General features: G+C 42.8%; 2 protein-coding genes across 7 annotated transcripts in view; one reads left to right on the top strand and one right to left on the bottom strand.

The window, feature by feature from the left end:
- The window catches only part of FBXL5 (F-box and leucine rich repeat protein 5), a 56,499-nt gene extending 50,370 nt beyond the window's left edge, over positions 1-6,129 (top strand). For both annotated transcript variants that reach the window (XM_074992516.1, XM_074992515.1), the window contains one exon: positions 5,264-6,129. In XM_074992516.1, the coding sequence (XP_074848617.1) occupies positions 5,264-5,340 (77 nt within the window). In that variant the 3' untranslated portion in view covers positions 5,341-6,129. The remainder of the gene's footprint in view (positions 1-5,263) is intronic.
- A 1,945-nt stretch (positions 6,130-8,074) lies between these two features.
- The window catches only part of CC2D2A (coiled-coil and C2 domain containing 2A), a 140,060-nt gene continuing 127,961 nt past the window's right edge, over positions 8,075-20,173 (bottom strand). For 4 of the 5 annotated variants that reach the window (XM_074992510.1, XM_074992511.1, XM_074992512.1 and 1 more), the window contains 6 exons: positions 14,707-14,820; positions 12,447-12,581; positions 10,930-11,052; positions 9,967-10,025; positions 9,301-9,478; positions 8,075-8,404 (listed from right to left, as the gene is read on the bottom strand). In XM_074992510.1, the coding sequence (XP_074848611.1) occupies positions 8,216-8,404; positions 9,301-9,478; positions 9,967-10,025; positions 10,930-11,052; positions 12,447-12,581; positions 14,707-14,820 (798 nt within the window). In that variant the 3' untranslated portion in view covers positions 8,075-8,215. Of the gene's footprint in view, positions 8,405-9,300; positions 9,479-9,966; positions 10,026-10,929; positions 11,053-12,446; positions 12,582-14,706; positions 14,821-20,173 lie in introns of those variants that run through there. The other variant, XM_074992513.1, reaches the window with a different exon arrangement.

Here is a 20,173-nt window from a genome sequence, read left to right as displayed (position 1 = left end):
AAATTTAGTCTATCAAGAAAGTCTCTTGAACTCCTGCTAACACATTAAATCTTTTGGATTTGTTTTTTTCATGAAACACATAATAGATGAGTCTTATTAAAACCAGACAAGCCCTCCAAAACCAGAAAGCAGTTCTGACTGTGGCACAGAGATGTACATGCTCAAACTTGAGTAGTTTTGCAATCCTGCTGCTCTAATGCTGGTCCTTACCCTCATTTATTGCATCATGTCTTAAATCAGATTATAAGATATTTAGGGCAGAGACTGACCTGTTTGCTCTGTGAAGCATGTTTTTGGATGCTGTGTAAAAAATGACTACATCATTTAGGGAGACAGTGTCATTTCTTCAGTTGCTCTTAGGAGAGATCTCAGATCCCTTTCTGGAGTCTGATTTGTTTTGTGTAAGATTCACTTAATTTAAAAACTGCTTGGCTTCGAAGTCCAATATTAGTGTACATGTTACAGCACTTTATTACTGAAAAAATTGTCTACTTTTTAATGTTTACCATATAATTATAAAATAAATGAATTTGAATGTAAATATTGCGTTCACATATATTATAAACAGGTAATTGTGTGAAATTTTAAATTGTATTGAGTTCGCTAGTGCTTTTCATGTAGCCTGTTGTAAAACTAGGCAAATATCTAGCTCAGTTGATGTACCCTGTTGAAGACCAGTGCATACGCTCAAGGCGTGCGTATTATCTCTGGTTGAGAACCACAGTCCTAAATGAGCATAATGAAGACCATAACCTTTTTACCCACTATAAGAGCTCATGACCATGATATCTTGGCAGCTTTCTTATTTGGGTAATACATCCTCTTTAATTAAATCTGGTAGGCAGTTTCAGTTAGATATTGTATTCAGTGCATATAGAAAACTGGTTAGCGGTGTTGCAGTGTATTATCCACTCCAAAGGGAGCTGCATTCTGTGATTGCATATCACTGTTTCCTCGAATAATTGTTGGAAAATTAATAATTGGCAATAAACTAAGCTGTTTAACGTCCCATCTGAATCATTTTAAATTTGTTTTAATTTAGTAATACTTTATGAATATGTAGTACTGTGTTTCTGAGTACTGCACAAAGATTAAATAAGATCTTTACATGTCTATGGCTGGTTAAATTATGAAATAATTGACCTATTGATCGTTGATCAGGGCTTTTGTGGGGGGGGAATGTGTTCTGGAATGATATTAGGAAAAATCCTCATTTTCTATCTATTTAACACAAAAATGGACCCTGAAGTGTGGTATTTAGCAAAGTGTGAATGATGCAGACTTCTCTTTGTCATTTGTGGCATTCAAAGGGCTTTACTTTCAACCACAACCTTTTCTCAGATCTTTTCAAAATTATTCTGCTTGTCCGCTGCAGGAGACTTCCACTCATTTCATCGGTGGCTCATTGTAAAGAGCTCAGTGGATCAGTTCTGTAGACATTTCTGGAGTTTCCAGATTCTCACTTTAAGGCCTGGTTCATGCACAAACTGTATATAGGTATATTTGCATCCATGCTTGCCCTGTGTGTTTATATCACTTAAGTTATACCGAGGGGGAGACGACGTGTGTGTTCAAGTGGCAAGATCTGAAACACTATTTAAGCTAAACAGAGAAAATGGAAATCCAGCCAAAATGAAGCCAATAGAAAGGAACATAAACTATGACAGATAAAATGTAAGATTGAAATTAGGAAGGTAAAGAGGGAATCTGAGCAAATAGCACATATAAACGGTACTCTGATACAGTAAATTTAGTAAAAGAAACAAACAACAAATTCTTTTAAGTATCTGAGAGCCAGGAAGGCCAGTATCTGTGGGTTTGCTGCTTATCAGGGGGCAAGAGAGTAAAGGGTTTTATTCATGAGCCTGTAAATTTGGACCCTCCTCTGGAACCCCAACTCATGCGTCTAATGAAGTGGGTCTTTGCCCATGAAAGCTTATGCTCCAAAATATCTGTTAGTCTATAAGGTGCCACAGAACTTCTTGTTGCTCTTGAAGATACAGACTAACTTGGCTACGCCTCTGATACTTGTGGAGAAGCTAGGTGACTGATTTGCACAAGGGCACTGGGGAGATTAAAGCAGCATTGAATTGTAGAACTTCTCTTCGTTTTACTGAAATTGAGCATGTCAACAAATATTCAGTGCAAGAGGGCCAGGTAAATGTAACTTAATTGCAATTTCAACTTGTTTCACTTTGTCAGAGTCCTTCAATAAGGTATGAAGTACTTCTAGTGTGAGAGGGAAAATGCTGTCATGGTTAGAAAATGGCTAAGCAATGGGACAAGAAAAAAATGTTAATTTAGAGCTTGCCCTAAGGTTAATATGGCACATCAAAGACCAGAGGCAGATTACTGTTTTTGGAGGTGCTGGGCCAAAACAAGGAGGGGCCCCTCACCATTTCTGCCTGCAGTCCGCCCCAGCGATCCTACCAGGCAAATGGGTGGGGTTTGGCCCATCTCTGACTGCTCTGCACCCCTGCCAGGGAGTGAGGGCTTTCTCTTTTACTTGGCAGGAGCTCTGGGTGGTATGCACGTTTTTCCGAGGGCTCTTAGGCACAGGCCCCATTGCCCCAAGGGCACATCTGCCACTCATGGTGCTAGTCTTGTTTTTACTATAGTTGCTCATGACTTGGAAGATACTGAGGTAGCAGAATTTTCAGATGACACAATTTAGGTTAGTTAAGGAGGAGGTTGTAAGGCACTTCAGAGGGACCTGGAAAAATTAGGAGAGTGAGGAGAGTTTAATGCCAGATGAAATAGTACGGACAAGAGAAAAACAATGTAGTTTGGAAAAAAAACATTTGAAATTACTCATATATTTGCTGGGTTGTAAATTAACTGTAACCACTCTGGGAACAAAGGCAAGCAATGTTAACATGCATGAAGGATAGGCTGGAAAACTATGTTGAAAGCATACTAATGGTGTTTTATAAACAAGAGCATGGTCTCATCTGGAATCCTGTGGTTCTACTCACATTGTCTCAAGAGCCAGCCGTAATGGAGGTGTTCAGAGATCCTCTAAAACAGTGGTGTCCAAGAGAAATTTAGCCAATTGCCACAAACCACCACCCCTGGCACCACCTCCCATCATGTGGTAGGGTGCGTGTGTGGAGCAGCTGGAGGGGTGCCCCACATGTGCAGCTCTCTAGAGCTGCATTTTGCCACGCTATGCTGCCCCATTCACCACATGTGGCAAACAGGGAGCATATTGGACACTGCAGATCTAAAATAAGCATGGCTTTGGAGTGGCCATAGTTTTTGTCTCAGGACAATGGGCAATACAGCAGTGTGTATGTATGTTAAAGGCATTGCTGCCCAGAGCATGTTGTCTTGTTCTGATGAATGGTGTCCAATGACACTGTTTCCCTCCTTCATTGCTAGAAAGTCCATTCAGTGGTTAAGACTCAAAGGTTGAAGTCTGGGACTCTATTATAAAGTTGATCAGCAACATTGCTGTAAAATGACACTTTGTCATTTTACCTTTTCAAGTCAATGTCTTTTTCCTCAGTGATTCCTGTTGCTTGATGAATACCAGTTTTTGTTTTCAGCACCGTGGAGCCGGTATCCTTCAGACATGACAGGTGTATTTTAATTCTGCTTTATGCATGAGCTAAGTTCTCTGTTCTAGATTTTTGCTTATTTATGGAGCAGAAAACAGATTTCCAAACACCTGGTATTGTTTTCAGTGCTGGACTCTACAGAAATCATTTTGCTTGGAAGCTCATTACTTTTGGTTTACATGATTGCTTGAGAACAAATGGGGCCAGACACACTCAAATGGAGTTATCAGTGCATAACTTTTCTGATTGTAATGACATTCTAAAATGCATTAAAAATACATCTTCATGTTTTCATTTGTATTTTCAGTGTACTGAGGGGAAGAGGTGGGTTGTTCTGATGAGCTTTTCACAATCTCTCACTATTTAAACTTAATGTGTGTAGTTATGTTGGAAGCCAGACTTAAGTGAATCTGAATGGAAAAAAAAGCATTGGTGGAGATCTTAAAATCCATTAAGATTCATGATATACCTGGTTGCGTTTTTTATTTTTTTAAAGTCTATGTTTTTTTTGTCTGACTTCATATGTTAGTTCAGTGGTTCCCAAACTTTTTCCGGTCATGGAACACTTGGATATCACGGCGCTGTCTGCGGAACACTTCATCTTTTTTACATCATACTAACTATAAGGAACATTACTAGTGGATAAAATTTCATAATATTAATTATAATTATTGTACGGTAAACATAACTCACCAAATAATAATAAAACCTAACATTAACAAAACAAATACAGCAGGGACAAGAGATAAAACATTGAGGTGGGGACAGGGGGTTAACCTGTGGGTGCATGGGGCTGGGAAGTTTGAGCTGGTGCCTGGGGGAACAGGGGGGGTTGAACCATGGCCATGTGGGGCCAGGGTGGGGGAAGGCTTGGGATTAAGCCTGGGGCTGGGGGGGTGTGCGGGGCGGGGGATGTTGAGCCAGGGCTGGAGAGGTTGAACTAGGGCGGGGCAGGGGAGGGAGAGAATGGGTTTGAACCACAGCTGCGCAAGGCCAGGGGGAGTGTGTGGCTGAACCAATGGAGTGGGAGGTTGAGCCACAGTTTACTGTAGATCTAAGTCAGTGGTTAGCAACACTATAAAATTAAGCAAATTGCATCCCAAAATTTAGTTTTTTTCCCTGAGAATGGGGAAGAGACTGCCAGTTTCCCTGGCAGAACACTTTGCAGTAGCTCACAGAACACCAGTGTTCTGCCAGAACATAGTTTGGGAACTGTGTTAGCTGAAAGGTGGTTTTACTTTCAAAATTTGGTGATTGTTACATATCAAGGTTTTTAAGTTGTTGAAGTTGACTACAGATACATTATCAATTTATTTTTGCATTTTAACAGCATCCTAGTTTTTTCTTTGATTGAAAAATGGGAGGTTAAATGTGCATTATGAAAATACCCCACTTCTATTTTCTTTTTTTTTGGCAGAATGGATATTATTAAATTTGCTGATCTGAAAATAATATACATTTCAGCTTGCAGTTTGTGAGCGCTGAATGTGGTGTTTGGGTTGGGACTATGGCACTAGCCAAATTATGGTGGAAAATCTTCACAAAATAAAAAACTTAAGTAATCAGCGAGTTGCATTTATATATATACCTACATTCCTTGATGCAAAATTAGCTAACTTGTATAAATAACTAGGTTGCCAGGACAGTCCTAATGATGACCAAAACTGTTTTCCTCTTTTCACATGTGTTCTGTTTTTATGCAGGTCCTCATGCTGAAACTGCCAGCGGATGCCAGAACTTGCAGTGTGGTTTTCGGGCCTGCTGCCGCTCTGGTGAATGACCCTTCTTCTGATCTTTCAGTTTACTTCATTTAGCTGAGCAGGCTTCCTTTCATGCACTTTACTTACAGTCCACATATTGTGTTAATGATCCTTTTTGGAGTGTGGTTTACTATACTAGCCCCACCCTCACCCCACAATTTAAAATCTTAATTCTGAGTAAACTGTACAGTGTTGTAACAATCTTTCAAGTTTCATTTCAGGTTAAAAGGTGTTGGGTTTTATTTTACTTAATGTATTGGGAATGGGGAAACGGTCAACAGAAATTTTTTCCACAATGCCACTTTTAATCAAAGTTTGGCACTTATATATCGTTCCTTGGATTATTTTGTGTTGAATGGGAGTTTTACTGTTATTTTTAAATCCACAAGTACAATATAAAGCTTTGCAAATAATTTGAAATGTTTTTTTTGTTTTGTTTTGCTGATATACACCTTTAGAAGTGTTGTTTCTCTTCCCATTTCCCAAAATCCTTCCTTTGTATTGCAAAAATAGCATTGTTTTTGTATCTGGGTTTGAAAAATATATTCAAATAAGACATTCCCATTGACACCACAATTTTACTTAGCATTTAAAATGTAATGACAATGTACGGTGTCAGGCCAATTAGCACTGCCTGCTTTGTGCAGTGGGCTCCACAAATCATTTGTATATGTACTGTATTTACAGAGCAGCCTCATCGTCCATTAGAAAACCTGCTAAAATGCTGAATTTTGAAAGGGATTTTCAAAAAAAAATTTAAAATTTTAATCATATGAACAAATATAAAATAAACAGAGCTTGGAGCACCTTGACAGTGATGAGCAATCTACTTTGATTGGAATGAAAGGAGTCCAGTTGCTGGCAAGTGTATATTGGAGTCAGGGTAGTAACCAAATCTTCTATTAAAAAGAAGATCTATACGTTTTTATTAGTGTATTACAGGAAAAGATAAAGAATTTAATAAATGCACTATGTTCTGTATTTACTTACTGTGTGTTACTAGTATCTAAGGCTTCAAGGAACTTGTCTTTCCATGGCGCCCTCCCCTATTCCAGCAACAAAGGTTGCTTTGTTTTTTCATTACAGCTGTATGTTAATTGTAGGTGGGTGGAATGATTTAAATGCCTTGGTGTTGGCAGGCAGTAATTCTAAAGGAGTTAGTGTGGTCTAGTGGTTTGAGCAATCATGTGATGCTCTGTATTGTGCAGCTGACTTAGGGTGGATTTGAGTAATTTATGGGCTCCCCATGTCTCCCCACCTGTTACTATAGGAGAAAGTTATCTACCTTTATAAAGGGCTATGGAAGCCTTTCATAAAGATCCTCAATAAGTTGAAATGTCCACCAGAATTTATCATTGCCAGATGATAAGGTTGGGGGAAGGGGGCTAGACCTGGGCAGAAGTCTTGTTCAGTTGCACTGATTATGAATGAATGAGGTTTTGAAGTCTTCTGCACACCTCTAACAACCAAAGAGGATTATTTGACTACATCATAGCATGCCCTTGTCTGGTGAAGGCTAACAGTGAGGCATTGGGTGCATTGTTGATTAAGATTTTCAGTATTTTCCGATAAGGGAGGGAAGCACAGGTTATACTGCAAAGTATTTGTTCTGTAAACCTACTCTAGACTGATACTTCTCTAATTATATTGTTTGTAACCCCTTGGATGGCCAAGCTGCAGATCCTTTGGGTGCTTTGGCACTGCAGACTGGTGTCTCCTTTTCACAGTCTGTGAAACTGGGGCAGGTGCTGTAGCATCCTGCACTGCCAAAGGTAGTGCTTAAAGTTCTTCACTTCTGCGCCATCTGCTACTGCCTCTGGGACCAACGGAGGAATGCTCTGTGCCATGGTTACCATTTCCAGAATTGGCACCACTTCCTCGTTTTGGGCAGTGGGTTAGCTCTACTGCTCACTTGCACCTGTTAGGCCTGGCTCCACCTTTATTCCCAGAAACTCAAGACTCCTTGATGCTAAGGTAGGGATTTTCTTTCTCCTGGCCCACATCTAGGACAATTCATGGAACACCATGCATCCAAGATTTGTACTTGTCTTGGGGTCTGGATGGGTGCTTCTGAACCAGTGCCTGCTGGCTACCAGTGCTCAATCCATATGCCCAGAATTAGTTTCTTCAGTTACTATTTTATATGGAAGTTGAAGTACAATAATATGGCGGCTACTCAGCAAATATTTCCCGTAATTCTACGGTTAGCTGCAGCATCTAACTACTACTAGAACATGGCAGTTTGCTAGTTTGAGATGATTCTTTGTGTGCCAAAATGTCCTGCTTCCTTCATAAACTGTGAATAAGTCCATTAAGTCAACGGAGTCATGGAAGAGTAAGGAGAAACGCAAGTCCAAAATGTTCACTATTCTCTTAACTGAAGTAATTTTGCTGGACAGAGTTTCAGAACCATCCCCATAGGATGCATACAGGTTAGTGTCAGCTGAAAGTGGGAGGCAGTTTCTCCTCTACTTCTTGTCTTAGCCAAGCTTGAGGCCTTGCCTGGATGGGAGGGAGGGGTGAAACTATGCCTACAGTTAACATTCCTAGGGGAAGTCTCCCACCCTAACAGCAGCTCTGAAAGTACCAGTGGTAGGCAGCCAAGAAGGTACAAGGCTGCCCTTGTCTACTGGTTTTACTCTCATAGCTGTGTACAAGCTGGAGAACTGCTCTGCCCACTATGTAATGTTTGAGTATACAGAGGCAGACACAAATGAAGGACAGAAATACTCAGCATAGCTATAAAACCAACAGCCAGAATACTCCTATGCTTTATTTCATTTTCATTGTTGGGGGTATGACCAATAGTCAATACAAACCCTTCACATACAATTGAATGTGATTTCTCTGACAGCAAGTTGCTGTCTCATTGAGTGCATTTATTCCAATATAGACTTATCTATTACGTACAAGTGAAGCAATGTAAATCCACACAGAGAGAACATTGCTAGGATAAGCATGGACATACACTGCTAGAGCAAATTCTGCATTTGAAACATCGATGTTATGGACTCCAGTACTATGTACAGCTTCTATCAAAGGTTTCACTTCAGAAAATGGCATATGAATAGGAAATCCAGAGACCTGGAGACAAGGGAAAACAATCATTAGCTAGCAGGGGTGGGAAATGACTGTTTTTCTTTCTTTGAGATACTGTATCAGACTACAAAGAGCATTATACCAGGTAGGGAAACTAAAAAAGGTACAGCAATTATCGCTACTATATGTAATTTCACTGTGGATGCAAATTCAGCTTTTCTTGGAAGAGCACTTATTACTGGATTGAGGCAGGATTATTACCTGCTGAATAACATGGCTACTTCACACACCCAGGCCCACATACAGACGCACAGACCCAGCCCCTCCCTGGTGAGTCTCAAGGCTGGTGAGAGGGTAGGAAGGAAGGAAGGCAGGGCCAGTTGGCAGGAAAGCACTGCTACTGACAGGAGCCACTTCCTGCTGCCTGACCTGAGGGTGGAAGGAGGCAGTAGCATCAGCTGAGTTTGGCTCTCAGTAGCACTTTCCAATGGCTTGGTGACAGTAGCAGCTCCCAGCTCTTCCCCTCACCCTTGGCCAGAAGCAGCCCTGCTCTTTCCTGACTTCCTTGACACCCATAGCAACCTCCCTGAAGTCTGCCCAGGTGGTAGACAGAGGCATTGGCGTGATGACATCATTTCTCCCCCTGGGGAGGGATTTTTTTTAATTTAGAAATTTTCCAGTGCAGTGGAGATGACTCCAGCTCAAGGAGTACAGACTTGCCCAAGTTCATTAGTGCTGATTGCTTTCTTTATTTTGCCTTGTAAACTATTCTATGTTGGCTGCTGGCCTTCTATCAAAGGCATAACCCCCTCTGATAGTTCTGATATTAAGTGACATTCAGTTAATAAGTAAATCAAATCTGAAGTTTAATGTCCTCACAGTCCCGTATTAGATCGACTATTTTCATTAGCCAAATACCACATATGAGTTCATGATCATACCCTGTAGTCTCCTAGCTGTTTTTGCAGTTCTGCCTGGTGGTCCTCTTCTATAGCTTTTCCTTGGAACTGTTCCAGGAGAGGCAGGAAATGACGAAGTGTGGAGGTGCAGTATCTGTTCCAACGAGTTAAATGCCTGGGCCTCCATTCCATAATCTTTTCTTTCAGTATCTTTTCAATCCTGCAGTGAAATAATAGTTATAATTGTCTTACTAGTTCCAGGTGTGATTCTGCTGGTTTCACAATTTTGGATGAGACCGAGAAAAGAGAACTCAACTTTATTTTTCTAGACATGCTACCCAGCTTGTAGAAATATTGAGGCTCTTAAAGTAGCTCAAAGATAAACACAACAGCAATAATGGCACAGTGTTCTGGTTTACAAGAAACCCTCGGAGGTCACATGCTGGAGGACTGACTTGTAAGATCTTGGTGTTGTATTTACTCTTAGTATTGAAACAATACATAGATTAAGCACCGGAAGAGACCATTTTGACTACAGGGATCAAAAAGCCACTGAGCATGCTTCAGAATAGTTAATTGCAGCTCTTTACAGTCCATACTGGCTGAGAGAAGTCACTGAATGTTGTATTCTTTGGTAGTGAAGCAGGCTCTATAGCTGCTGCTCATAGTGTTTAATGGGCGTTAACAGATTTATGGAGGCAAAGTTACCTGCCCTGCAGTTCTAATGCAGCAGCCTTGTCTGGATGCTGGTAAATTAATTCTTCAGGCTAATAAAAAATAAAGAATTGATTAAATTATCACTTGTAATGTAAGACTTCTTATGACAGCTGAAAACAGGACCTCATTTTCTTCGCATGTGGGTCGCACCAGTGTTGTTCTACTGGAGTTACACCTGCTTAACAAACGTATGAATGAGGGAAAAATCGTGCTCATACTGTTGCACCATACAGTACATGAGGTCAGAAAAACAAATTCCCGAAAAACAACATTTAGACTTTAACAAGCAGTCCTGGAGCACCTTAAAGACTAACATTTATTAGGTCGTGCGCTTTCATGGGTAAGACCCACTTCCTCAGATGAATGGCATAGAAACCTAGTTAAGCATATTATACACAAAACTTATTCTGTCCCTTTTGGCAGCAGGTTGTATGCTTGATTATCTAAAAGGTGAGCAGCTGGTGTCAGACATGAAGGGAACTTGTCATCGTCACATTTTAAAGGAAGGATTCAGCAGCTGAGCCCGGTACAGGGTATGAGCCACAGGCTGGGACAGCCACAGCCCAGTGATTTAACTCTCTGATGGCTGTTCCAGGTGCCTGAGAACACACATCCACCCTGAGGGGAGAGTGGTGTGTGATTTCTTGTAGCTTCCCTTTGCTTCCTCATAAAAAGTCAATTCTCTGTAAGAAAGCTAAGGGGGACCTGAATTCTGCATGTGCAAAATGGCCCAGCTTTGCCCCAGAGGTAAGTAGTTACTACAAAGGTGTGGTTAGCCTGCTGAACTAAACTCACAATGAGTTTAAAGTGCAAGATAAAGATGCTTTAAATGAGGGGGGGGGGGAAACCCGTGGCATGTAGCGAATGAAGATCTTTTGTCACATCTTTCGTCCCTTAAAATAGTCCAGTAATTGTTTTAAGCTACAAACACGTCTAAATAGGTACAATTAATACCTGAACACTGGAGAGGGCAGGATATGGCAAGCTTCGTGAAAAGAAAGGTTTCCATAATTTGGGTTTGCTGATGTCAAAATTTATCCTTACTGGGGACTCATACCGTTGGATATTAAACCAGATCTAAGAGAGAAGAACTTGGTTAAAAGCAAGAGCCATGCAATATATAGCACAGCTTTTCAATGCGAATGGGATTGACACAGGTAATAACTATATTCCAAAGCTCCAGTAGGAGTAACTCATAGCAATTAATATGAAATGAGAACCTTCCTGGATATGCATTCTCTCCTCAAGTCTCTGCATGGAGGTGGGTATTCTGTAGTACTCTCCTTTCCTTCTTTGCCCCATATTCCTGCACCTATGGCCACAGACAGCTCCTGGACAGTGGCCCAGTGAGGCTATGGCAGGCTCTCTGCCTGCCCCGGCCCCTGTGCCACTCCAGGAAGTGACCAACACACCCCTATGGCTGTGGGGGACACATGGCTGTGTGCTGCCCTTCTCTGACAGCACCACCCACTTCAGCTCCCATTAGCCATAGTTCCCAATGGGAACTGCAGAGAGGGGCAGCCATGGATTCTTATTTTTTGTTTGACCACAGCTGCACAACAAGCAGAGGTTTTCACTGTACTGGTCACGACAATGCCAAGCACCATGTAACCACTGCAGTTATTCCATCCAACCTGCACTACCTCACACATGTCAACACTGAATTTAATCAGCCAAACTGCAGCACAATGACCTACCTTAGCTAGGTCTTTCTGAAGTTCCTCAGCTTTCATCAGTCCTGACTAATTAAATCATTTTGTCTCCTTTGCCAATTTTGCCACCTCAGTGTTTGTGTTGACAAAAACCCCATGACTATGTTAAAGATTCCTATATAGAACCATTGCAGCCCATTGTTAACTTTCTGCACTGTTGAAGATTGACTAATTCTATTCTTTGTCAATATCTCAGCCAATTTAGTGATGAGGTAAAAGGGAAGAGCTGTAGTAGTCTCGCCAATAACTGTTAGTCACAGACTTTGTCAAAAGCTTTCTGAAGTTCAAATAAATTGATATTCTGTTGTTCATTATTTTGTTAAAATGTTTAATAGTTTCATAGCTTACGATTCATAATTTTGCTTTCCGAGTACACTGCTTATGCATTTAGCATACGCTACTCTTCCTGCCGTTTGACACAAAGCTAAGCAAATACAATCCGCAAGAGTAAGTAGAATAAATACTACAAAGCACAGCTGGTTGGATATTTTGCTTGTGTGTGCTATATATAGTCATTTTATAATTTATGAGCTATTTAAATTAGTAAAAATCTGTTTTAAGGAACAGTTAAAGCAGAACTTAAATAGCTTGAAACCTAATGGTAGAAAAGCATAAATTACTATTAGATAATATGACCCATTAATATAAAGTGTATTGGCACTGATACAGGCGAGGTTAAAGGAGGGGATGACAAAATGTGACACCATTTTCTATGTGTATGACAGGATGAGAAAGAAAGAGAAGATGGGAAATACATACATTATCAAAGCCAATCAAACAGCCCACACACTGCAATGGACAGAAAGTATCGAACTGTCCATAACAAAGTCCACTACTAGGATTCCAAATCACATACTGATTTTGCTCCCAACTTAATACGTATGCTGTTGGCCCCTAGGAAGAAAAAGATGATAAACTTTTACAAAAAATGCTTTTCAAAAGTAACATATTTTACAAGCTACTGTCCACTTTGCAGACAAACTGCACAACTGAACTATATTTCATTAGAGCAGTTTTCTTCCACCAGCAGTTCATCCATTTCAGTCCCCACAACCCATGCTCAAATAAATTGTAAGCCTCTGAAGTGGTGTTTAGTTTTCTTTTAGCTTACATCAGGATTGATTGGACAAATAACCTCTCATCTCCAGCACTTTAAAAATTAATTTTAAAAAAGACAGTTTCCTATAAATTTAGATGTAAATTAAGTATTGATTAAAATTGTCTTACTGAGAGTATAACAAACTGAATGGTGGGTTCTCAATTTATCCACACCAAAGGCATAGTTTTCCACACTGCCTAGTCAGTGGGGCTGATCCCTGTGCTGGATGTCTGAGACTGAGAAACTAATTAAGTCTTCATATCCACCTCAAGCTTCAATGTCCTTTCTAAGTTTAATTATTTCCCTAGCAATGGTTCTGAGACCACCAACTGATTCCACAAGGTTACTCATCAGCCTTCACATAGGTAATGTTTTTGGTAACTAGCAAGCTGGTTCCCATTGACTGAGTTTTACACAAACATACAGTGAAGTGCAGAGTTCAGACTCAAATTAGACTTTATAACACATATATACCCTCAGCACAACACAGTAATTTATCAGAGAGGGTCTGGCATTATTTTTAACAGACTGCTTGTAGTCCCTTTACAGAAAGTTTCAGGTAAGGATCAGTAAGCATCTTTCTATCATTTATGTGAAGAAAAATTGTTTCTCCAATATGTAAAAAAGTAGGTCTGTAAGAAAGACTAATGAACAGGGCAGCTATGCTGCATATAGCATGACACACATCTCTTCCTTGAGCCCTACTGGAAATGCATGCATTGCAGTGGAATTAAAGGGAATTATTTGTAAGACATCCACAGCCCCTCCCAGCAGGAGTGGAGGCCTTTTTATCTCTTCTTGCCCTGCTTCTGCTGGATCCAAGCCTGATGAACAGTTAGTGAGAATGGGAGGGGGTGCTGACAGCATCAACAAGATAAAGAGAAAGGGATGACAGGGTGAGAGCACTGGCATTACCAGTACCAGGTGCCCCCCTGCTTTACCACAAATCCCTTCTCCAGACATACACACACATCCATAGACAGCTGCTCAGACATGCCTCTCATATATACCAGCACCCACCTCTCTCTCATCACACAGCTTCCTGAAATAGCTTTTACTTACCCCAACAGCAATCCCTGATACACAGCTCCCTACCCAAGGCATTCTTTCACCTTCCCAAAGACCCACTACTTGGATTTTCTGCGGTTCAGGCCTTTTCCCTGGTAACTTGGGCAAAATGTCCTTTTGGGGCTGTCATCAACTTTTGACAAGATAAAATGTATTCTGAGTATTAGGATCTCTGCTTAATATTGCTATGTTTGCAAACAATCTCAAGGAGTGAAAGTCTGGGAATAGTATTCCCCAAGCTCAGTTTTGTGGCTTTACTTATGTTGAGGACCCATGTGCCTGAGGGTATAATGCCTGTAATACTCTTTCAGGGTGTCCTCTAGGGCAGTTACAGTTTGGCCAGGGGCCTGGAAACCTTTCAGAAGCCTGAAGGTCATGTGGGTTGCTTACAAATCTGAGCACTTCAGGGGGAGAAACGTGACCCATGCTACTAAAGGAATTTAACTGCTTTAGCATGATCAGGCCTGATTCTCAATGGCTTTAACCTCCTGTATTCATTTATGCCTCTACCAAGTGACCACTAGGAGGGATTTACAGATGGCACACAATGGAGAGTAAGGACTATCGTTCCAACTACTTACACATGGAAACATGAATCCAGGAGAGGGGGAAATCTCTTAAATTTATACTGAGCTAATAGAGAAATAAGATGGTAGAATGCCTGATACCAGAATAGGCTTCCAGCGGGACCAATTTTTGAACCCACACCATCATTACTTAAAAAATTACAGCAGTAGGAGAAATTTCAGTCCATCTCTTGGAACACAATCAGCTTTGTTTGTTTATGCTGTGTTAATGTGTGTATTTGAATACTATGTTCACATTCAAATAAAACAAAAACTACTGTCTTACCTCAGGAATAGCATTTCCAATTATAAGCCAAGCTTTTTTGCCCATAGCAAGAAAGTAATTACACAAAAGAACAGCATGCTCCTCCTCATCACCAGCCAGAAGATCAAGAAATTGCTGATTGAAAAACAAAAAATTGTAACTCTTTAAAATAAAATGGACACAGTCAGCAGTTCCTAGCCTGAAACACTTAAGAAGATTTACTAATACGCTGCAGCCAAAATTCTCCACTCAGATCACCATTGCTTCATATGCAAATAAGAGAAGACTGTATTGCAGAGATCTGCAATGTAGTTTAGGGAATTTCATTGTGAGCGTTAAAGTCTGTCACTGCAGCTTTCCAGAAAACATTCTGAGATACTCTCAATATACTGCATTACTAATCTATGAGTCCCCAGTATTCTATCCCTTCCACATCCATGTCTGTCTGTTATAGTGACTGCCCAATAGCAGTCAGGTTGGTTTTTAAAAAAATGGGTATTTGTGTAAAAGCTTCAGTCCTCTTTAATACTCTGATAATGTGCATCTTGAATATAAATTATTCTGGCCTTGAGACTTGCAATTACTCAGATGTATAGCCAGTAGGGAGTAGTCTATGTACATCTGTTAGTTAAAACCATCCATGGACACCACACAATGATAATACACATTTTCTGGAGAATTCTGGGTTCCTAAACCAATGAAGGTATTATGGTGACCAACCCATTTTCAACTGTTACAAACCTAATCATCCTCTAATAATTGTCATGCTAGTCCAAGGAAAAATAACCGTTGCTTTATATCCCAATGTGCAAGTCTGAATGATGTATGGGTGGATAGGCGTGGGCGTGTTTATAAACTATATCTAAACACTTTTTAAGGGTGAAGTTTATAATTAAACATGACTTTTAATAACAAGAGGACAATGGAACGTTTTACATTTCAAAGTTGCAATGTACCTGCCAGATATCCCCTCTCCCCTGCTCAACATTATGGGGTTGGGCTACTTGGAACGACAGGCAGTGCACCCAACAGGCCGCCTGTGTTACCATGCTGGGGTCCAGCCCTATGTTGCACATGGATGTGGAATGGTTGTTGGGACAGGAACCACCGTGTTATTCTTGTGTTCCTGTCCTTGTTGATGTATCCATTGCAGGAGCGCACGGTCTCTAATGGCAGCAAATAGTTGCCCAAGAAGGTAATATTCAGGTTCACCATGGCTCACTTCACCGCAAGCACTCTTTCTCCATGATGGAAGAAGCAAAGTGGGGGGTAAACCTCTAATAGTACCTCACTAGTCCCAGGAACACCTGAACCTGTTTTTTTCAGACTGGCCAAGGCCAATTCTGTACTGATGCCACCTTATTCAGCTGGGGCCTTACTATGCCGCCTCCCATGATATACCCCAAGTATTTGACTTGTGCAGGGTTTGCAGTGAGGCCAATTTTCTTCAAGATGTCCAATATTCCTCCACCTTTCTAGGCGTGTCCCCCAGTCTGGACTATGTATGATATCATCATTGAGATAAGCAGCTGCTTACACCAAGTGTGGCTGCATTAGCTTATCCATGAGCTGCCTGAATGTTGCTGGGGCTCCATGCAGCCTGAAAAGGAGGATATTGTACTGATACAAGCCCTCCAGTGTGAAAAGGCAGTCTTTTATCTGGCATCCCTGGCCAAGGGAATCTGCCAGTAGCCCTTGGTCAGGTTGGGGGTAGGTAGAAACAGTTTCTCCCAACAGATCAATCAGTTCATCTATTTGGGACATGGGATATGTATCAAACTTGGACACCTTGTTCACTTCTTGAAATCATTGCAGAATCGGATGCTACCATCGGGCTTAGGCACCAGGACGACTGGGCTGGACCATTGGCTGTGAGATTCTTCAATGACACCCAGCTCCAGCATTTCTCTCATTTCTTTTAGAAACTACTCCCATTGTGCTTTCAGAATCTGGTAGGGCCTCACATTCACCTTTACTTCAGGGTTCGTGATGTGATGTTCGACCTTGGTGGTCCTGCCGAGTTTTGTCAAGAACACATAAGAGTATCAGTCCATCATGTTAAAAACTTCCACTCGCTGGGCTGCACTGAATTTCATGCAGATTCCCACTTGCTTTTGTCAGATTTCTTTTGGTGTTGCCATCCTCAGGACTACCAGCTGCACTTCCTGGTCCTGCCAGGGTTTCAACAGATTAATGTGGCAGACTTGTTCTGGCTTCCTGCAGCCCAGTTGTCATACCTGATAATCTACCTCTCCTAAGACCTTGAAACCTCACCCTCCTAACCTGACAAGAAACTTATTTTCTGTTGTTGGGACCAACACCATCAACCAATCTCCCACTTGCAACATCCAGACCCTCGCCAAATGGTTGTAGTAGGTCTGCTGGGCTCCTTGCACCTCTTCCAGGTGCTCCCATAAGATGGAGTTAACCCGGGCGATTCAGTCCTTCATCTGAAGGACAAGTTCAATGATACTGTGTATGTCGTTCAGCTGCTCCTCCCAGGCTTCCTTGGTGAGTTCCAGGATGCCCCGAGGGTTACGCCTGTACAACAGTTCAAACAAGGAAAACCCAGTGGAGGCTTAAGGAACTTCTCGGATGACGAACAGCAAGTATGGTAGTAGGGTATGCTAGTCTTTCCTTTCCCGACCTCACCACATTCTGGATCATGTTCTTGAGGGTGCGGCTGAACCTCGCAATGAGACCATCCATCTGTGGATGGTAGATGGATGTCCTCAGGGCCTGTATGTGGAGCAGTACGTACAGGTCTTTAATCAGCTTTGAGAAAAAAGGGAGTACCTTGATCTGTTCAAATCCCTTGGGTATCCTCACCCTTGAAAAGATCTGGATTAACTTTCATACTATGGTCTTTGAGTGGGTGTTCCATAGGGGCGGCACCTCTGGGTATTGGGTGACATAATCCAGGACTACTAATATGCTCTGGTGATTCTAAGTTGGTTTCTCCAGTGGGCCAATCAAGTCCATAGCAAACTGCTCAAAGAGAAGCTCAGTGATAGGCAAGGCATCAGTGGGCTCTCGGATGCGGTTGAGGCCCATGTAGCTGGCACCTGGGGCAGGAGGTGCAATATCACCATAATTCCATGTACACCCCCAGGCCAATAGAACCTTCATAAGACTTGGTCCAGGGTCTTATCAACCCCTTGGTGGCCCCCAAACAAATGGCTGTGGGCCAGGTACTTCACGGTTCTCTGATGTTTCTATGGCACCAAGAGTTGTTCTACTACCTGGTCCTGGACTCTCCACACCCCACTACCAGCCAGCTCAGCCTCCCCGCAACAGCCAGGGTCTGTCTTAAGTTCTGGGCCAGTCGCTTGGTTGCCCTCCTCTCATGCCTGGACTTCTGGGGCTTCCCAGGCTCAGAGAACAGGTCCTGGTCAAGTTTATGGAAGACTGGGGGTAGCCTTTCTACTGTCACTCTGTCCATAGGGAGTAGATCACTAAACCTGGGGAAGTTCTGCCTGATCATGACCAGGTATGGGAGCCTCAGGACCACCCCCACTGCCACCCTTGCAACACTTCCCTGGATCTCTGCCTGTAGGGGGACAACAAGGTAGTACCTTATATCTCCATACACACAGGAGGTCCCTGTGCGCTTAGCATGGGAAAGCTGATCTTGCCCCATCAGCTGCTCTGAGACCACCAGTGCTGTGGTCTCTGTGCCATTCATCTTAACCGGTCAAGCACAGTGGGGTGGGGAAGGGAACTTCACTAAACCTTTGCAGATCCACGAGGTCACACTGCATGGGCTCTTCCACACTGGGGCACTGTGCTGCTATGTGTCTTACCTCCCTACAGGCATAGCACTAATATCCCACATGGGGCATCCCCCTATTCCTTGGCTACTGGGTCTTACCCCCATTCCTTCCCCAGTCCCCAAGTCCCTTCACGGCCTTTGACCGCTCTTCCATCTCCTTTCTCTCATGCCAAGCCCTGTCTGAGGGCTTAGGGATGTGGGCCCTTGGAAGCGGGGCAGGCCTCTTACCTTGCCAAACTTCTTACTCAAAAAGTTGAGAGAGACCCTTAGCAATTAACTGTCCCTCTAGAAGGGACACTATATTGTCGTATGTAGAGGGGTCATTCTGGCTCACTAACCCTCACAGGTCAGGCATATACTGGTCCAGGACAATGATTTCCATTATCTTCTCTGGACTTCAAGTCACAGGCTGAAGCCATTTTGGGGCCAGGTAGATCGGGTCAAATAGTTGGGACCATGGTGCTTTGCCTTCACCTCATGGAACTGCTGGGCTCTGATGGTGGTTGTTACTCCACACCTGGCTAGGATCTCTGCCTTCTGTTGGTAGTACTCAGTAGCTACCTCCTGAGGCATGTTGAAATAGGCCTTTTGGGTCTCACTGAACACAAACAAGGCCAGGATGCTGACCTATTGGGCTTAGGGGCAGCTTTCCTGTAGGGCTATCCTCTCAAAGGCCAGAAGGTATTCCTCCGTGTCATCTTCCCGTCATCTTCTGGAGGTAACTGCTGCCTTGCAGAAGTTGAGTCCCATCTTGGCTGTGCACCTGTGTGGTCAGAGCCTTCATCTGCATTATGATGTCCTGCAAGATGGCTCAGTCCTCAGTAGCCTGGCTTATCAGCTGGTTAGTTCCCTGATGTAGCTGCATGGACTTCTGCTGGGCAACCATCTGAACCCTGGTAGTTTCCTGCTGCACTGAGGTGGCCTGTACAAGCCTTCACAATGTCCTCCATCTTGTTTTTCCTCCTTCTTACAGAGGTGGCTTAATCTGCCTTAGGTGGGTCCACTGTGGTGCATTTCACAGTAACAGAAGATCCTGCTCCTAACACCATGTATGGCACGGTCAGTATCATTCCTGGGCCCCAGACCTGTGTTTGGTCTGCAGTCTCACCAAAGATTTGGCTTCAGCTTGTCCTTGCCAGGGTTCAGGCTTCTGTCCCTTGGCTTGAAGAGCAGCAGTAGGAGCCCTCTGGTCTGACTGGGCTGAGTAACCAGTCCTTCCCAGCCTCCAGCTGAACTCTGAGGTTACCAGGGGAAGAGAGCCCAAACACACTCTGTGCAAACTTCCCACCTCCCCGGTTGTCTCCGATACTGCTTGTGTTTTGCTTCGCTACTTCCCAGTTCTCTAACTCCTTATCTCTCTCCAACCTCCTCTTCCACCCTCTTTCTCCTCTTCTCCCTCCTGGGGGAAGGCTTTTTAAAAAGGGCCCATGACAGCCTCAAGTGGGATTAGCTGGCCCTAACTAATTTATAGCAGCCTCTTTGCTGCTCCACTCTGCCTAAGATAACACCTGATTTGCCTGTGCCATTTCTGCTTCTTGGAGCTGTCTCCCTCCCCTTGTAAGCTAACCCTCTGGCCTGACCCTGTCACAGTAAGTACTGGAATACATTTTCACAGTGCTTTTTTCCTAAAATTAAAGGTGCTGGTACTCACCCCTGGCCAGGGTATGGGGGAGGGCCCGCAGCCCCACAGCTAAAAGCTGGCACAAGAGCCTTGCC

This window comes from Carettochelys insculpta, chromosome 4 (genome assembly GCF_033958435.1).
Source record: "Carettochelys insculpta isolate YL-2023 chromosome 4, ASM3395843v1, whole genome shotgun sequence".
Classification (NCBI taxonomy): Eukaryota; Metazoa; Chordata; order Testudines; family Carettochelyidae; genus Carettochelys; species Carettochelys insculpta.
The sequence above is the reverse complement of the archived record's forward strand: the minus strand, read 5'-3'. Positions and strand labels throughout refer to the sequence as shown.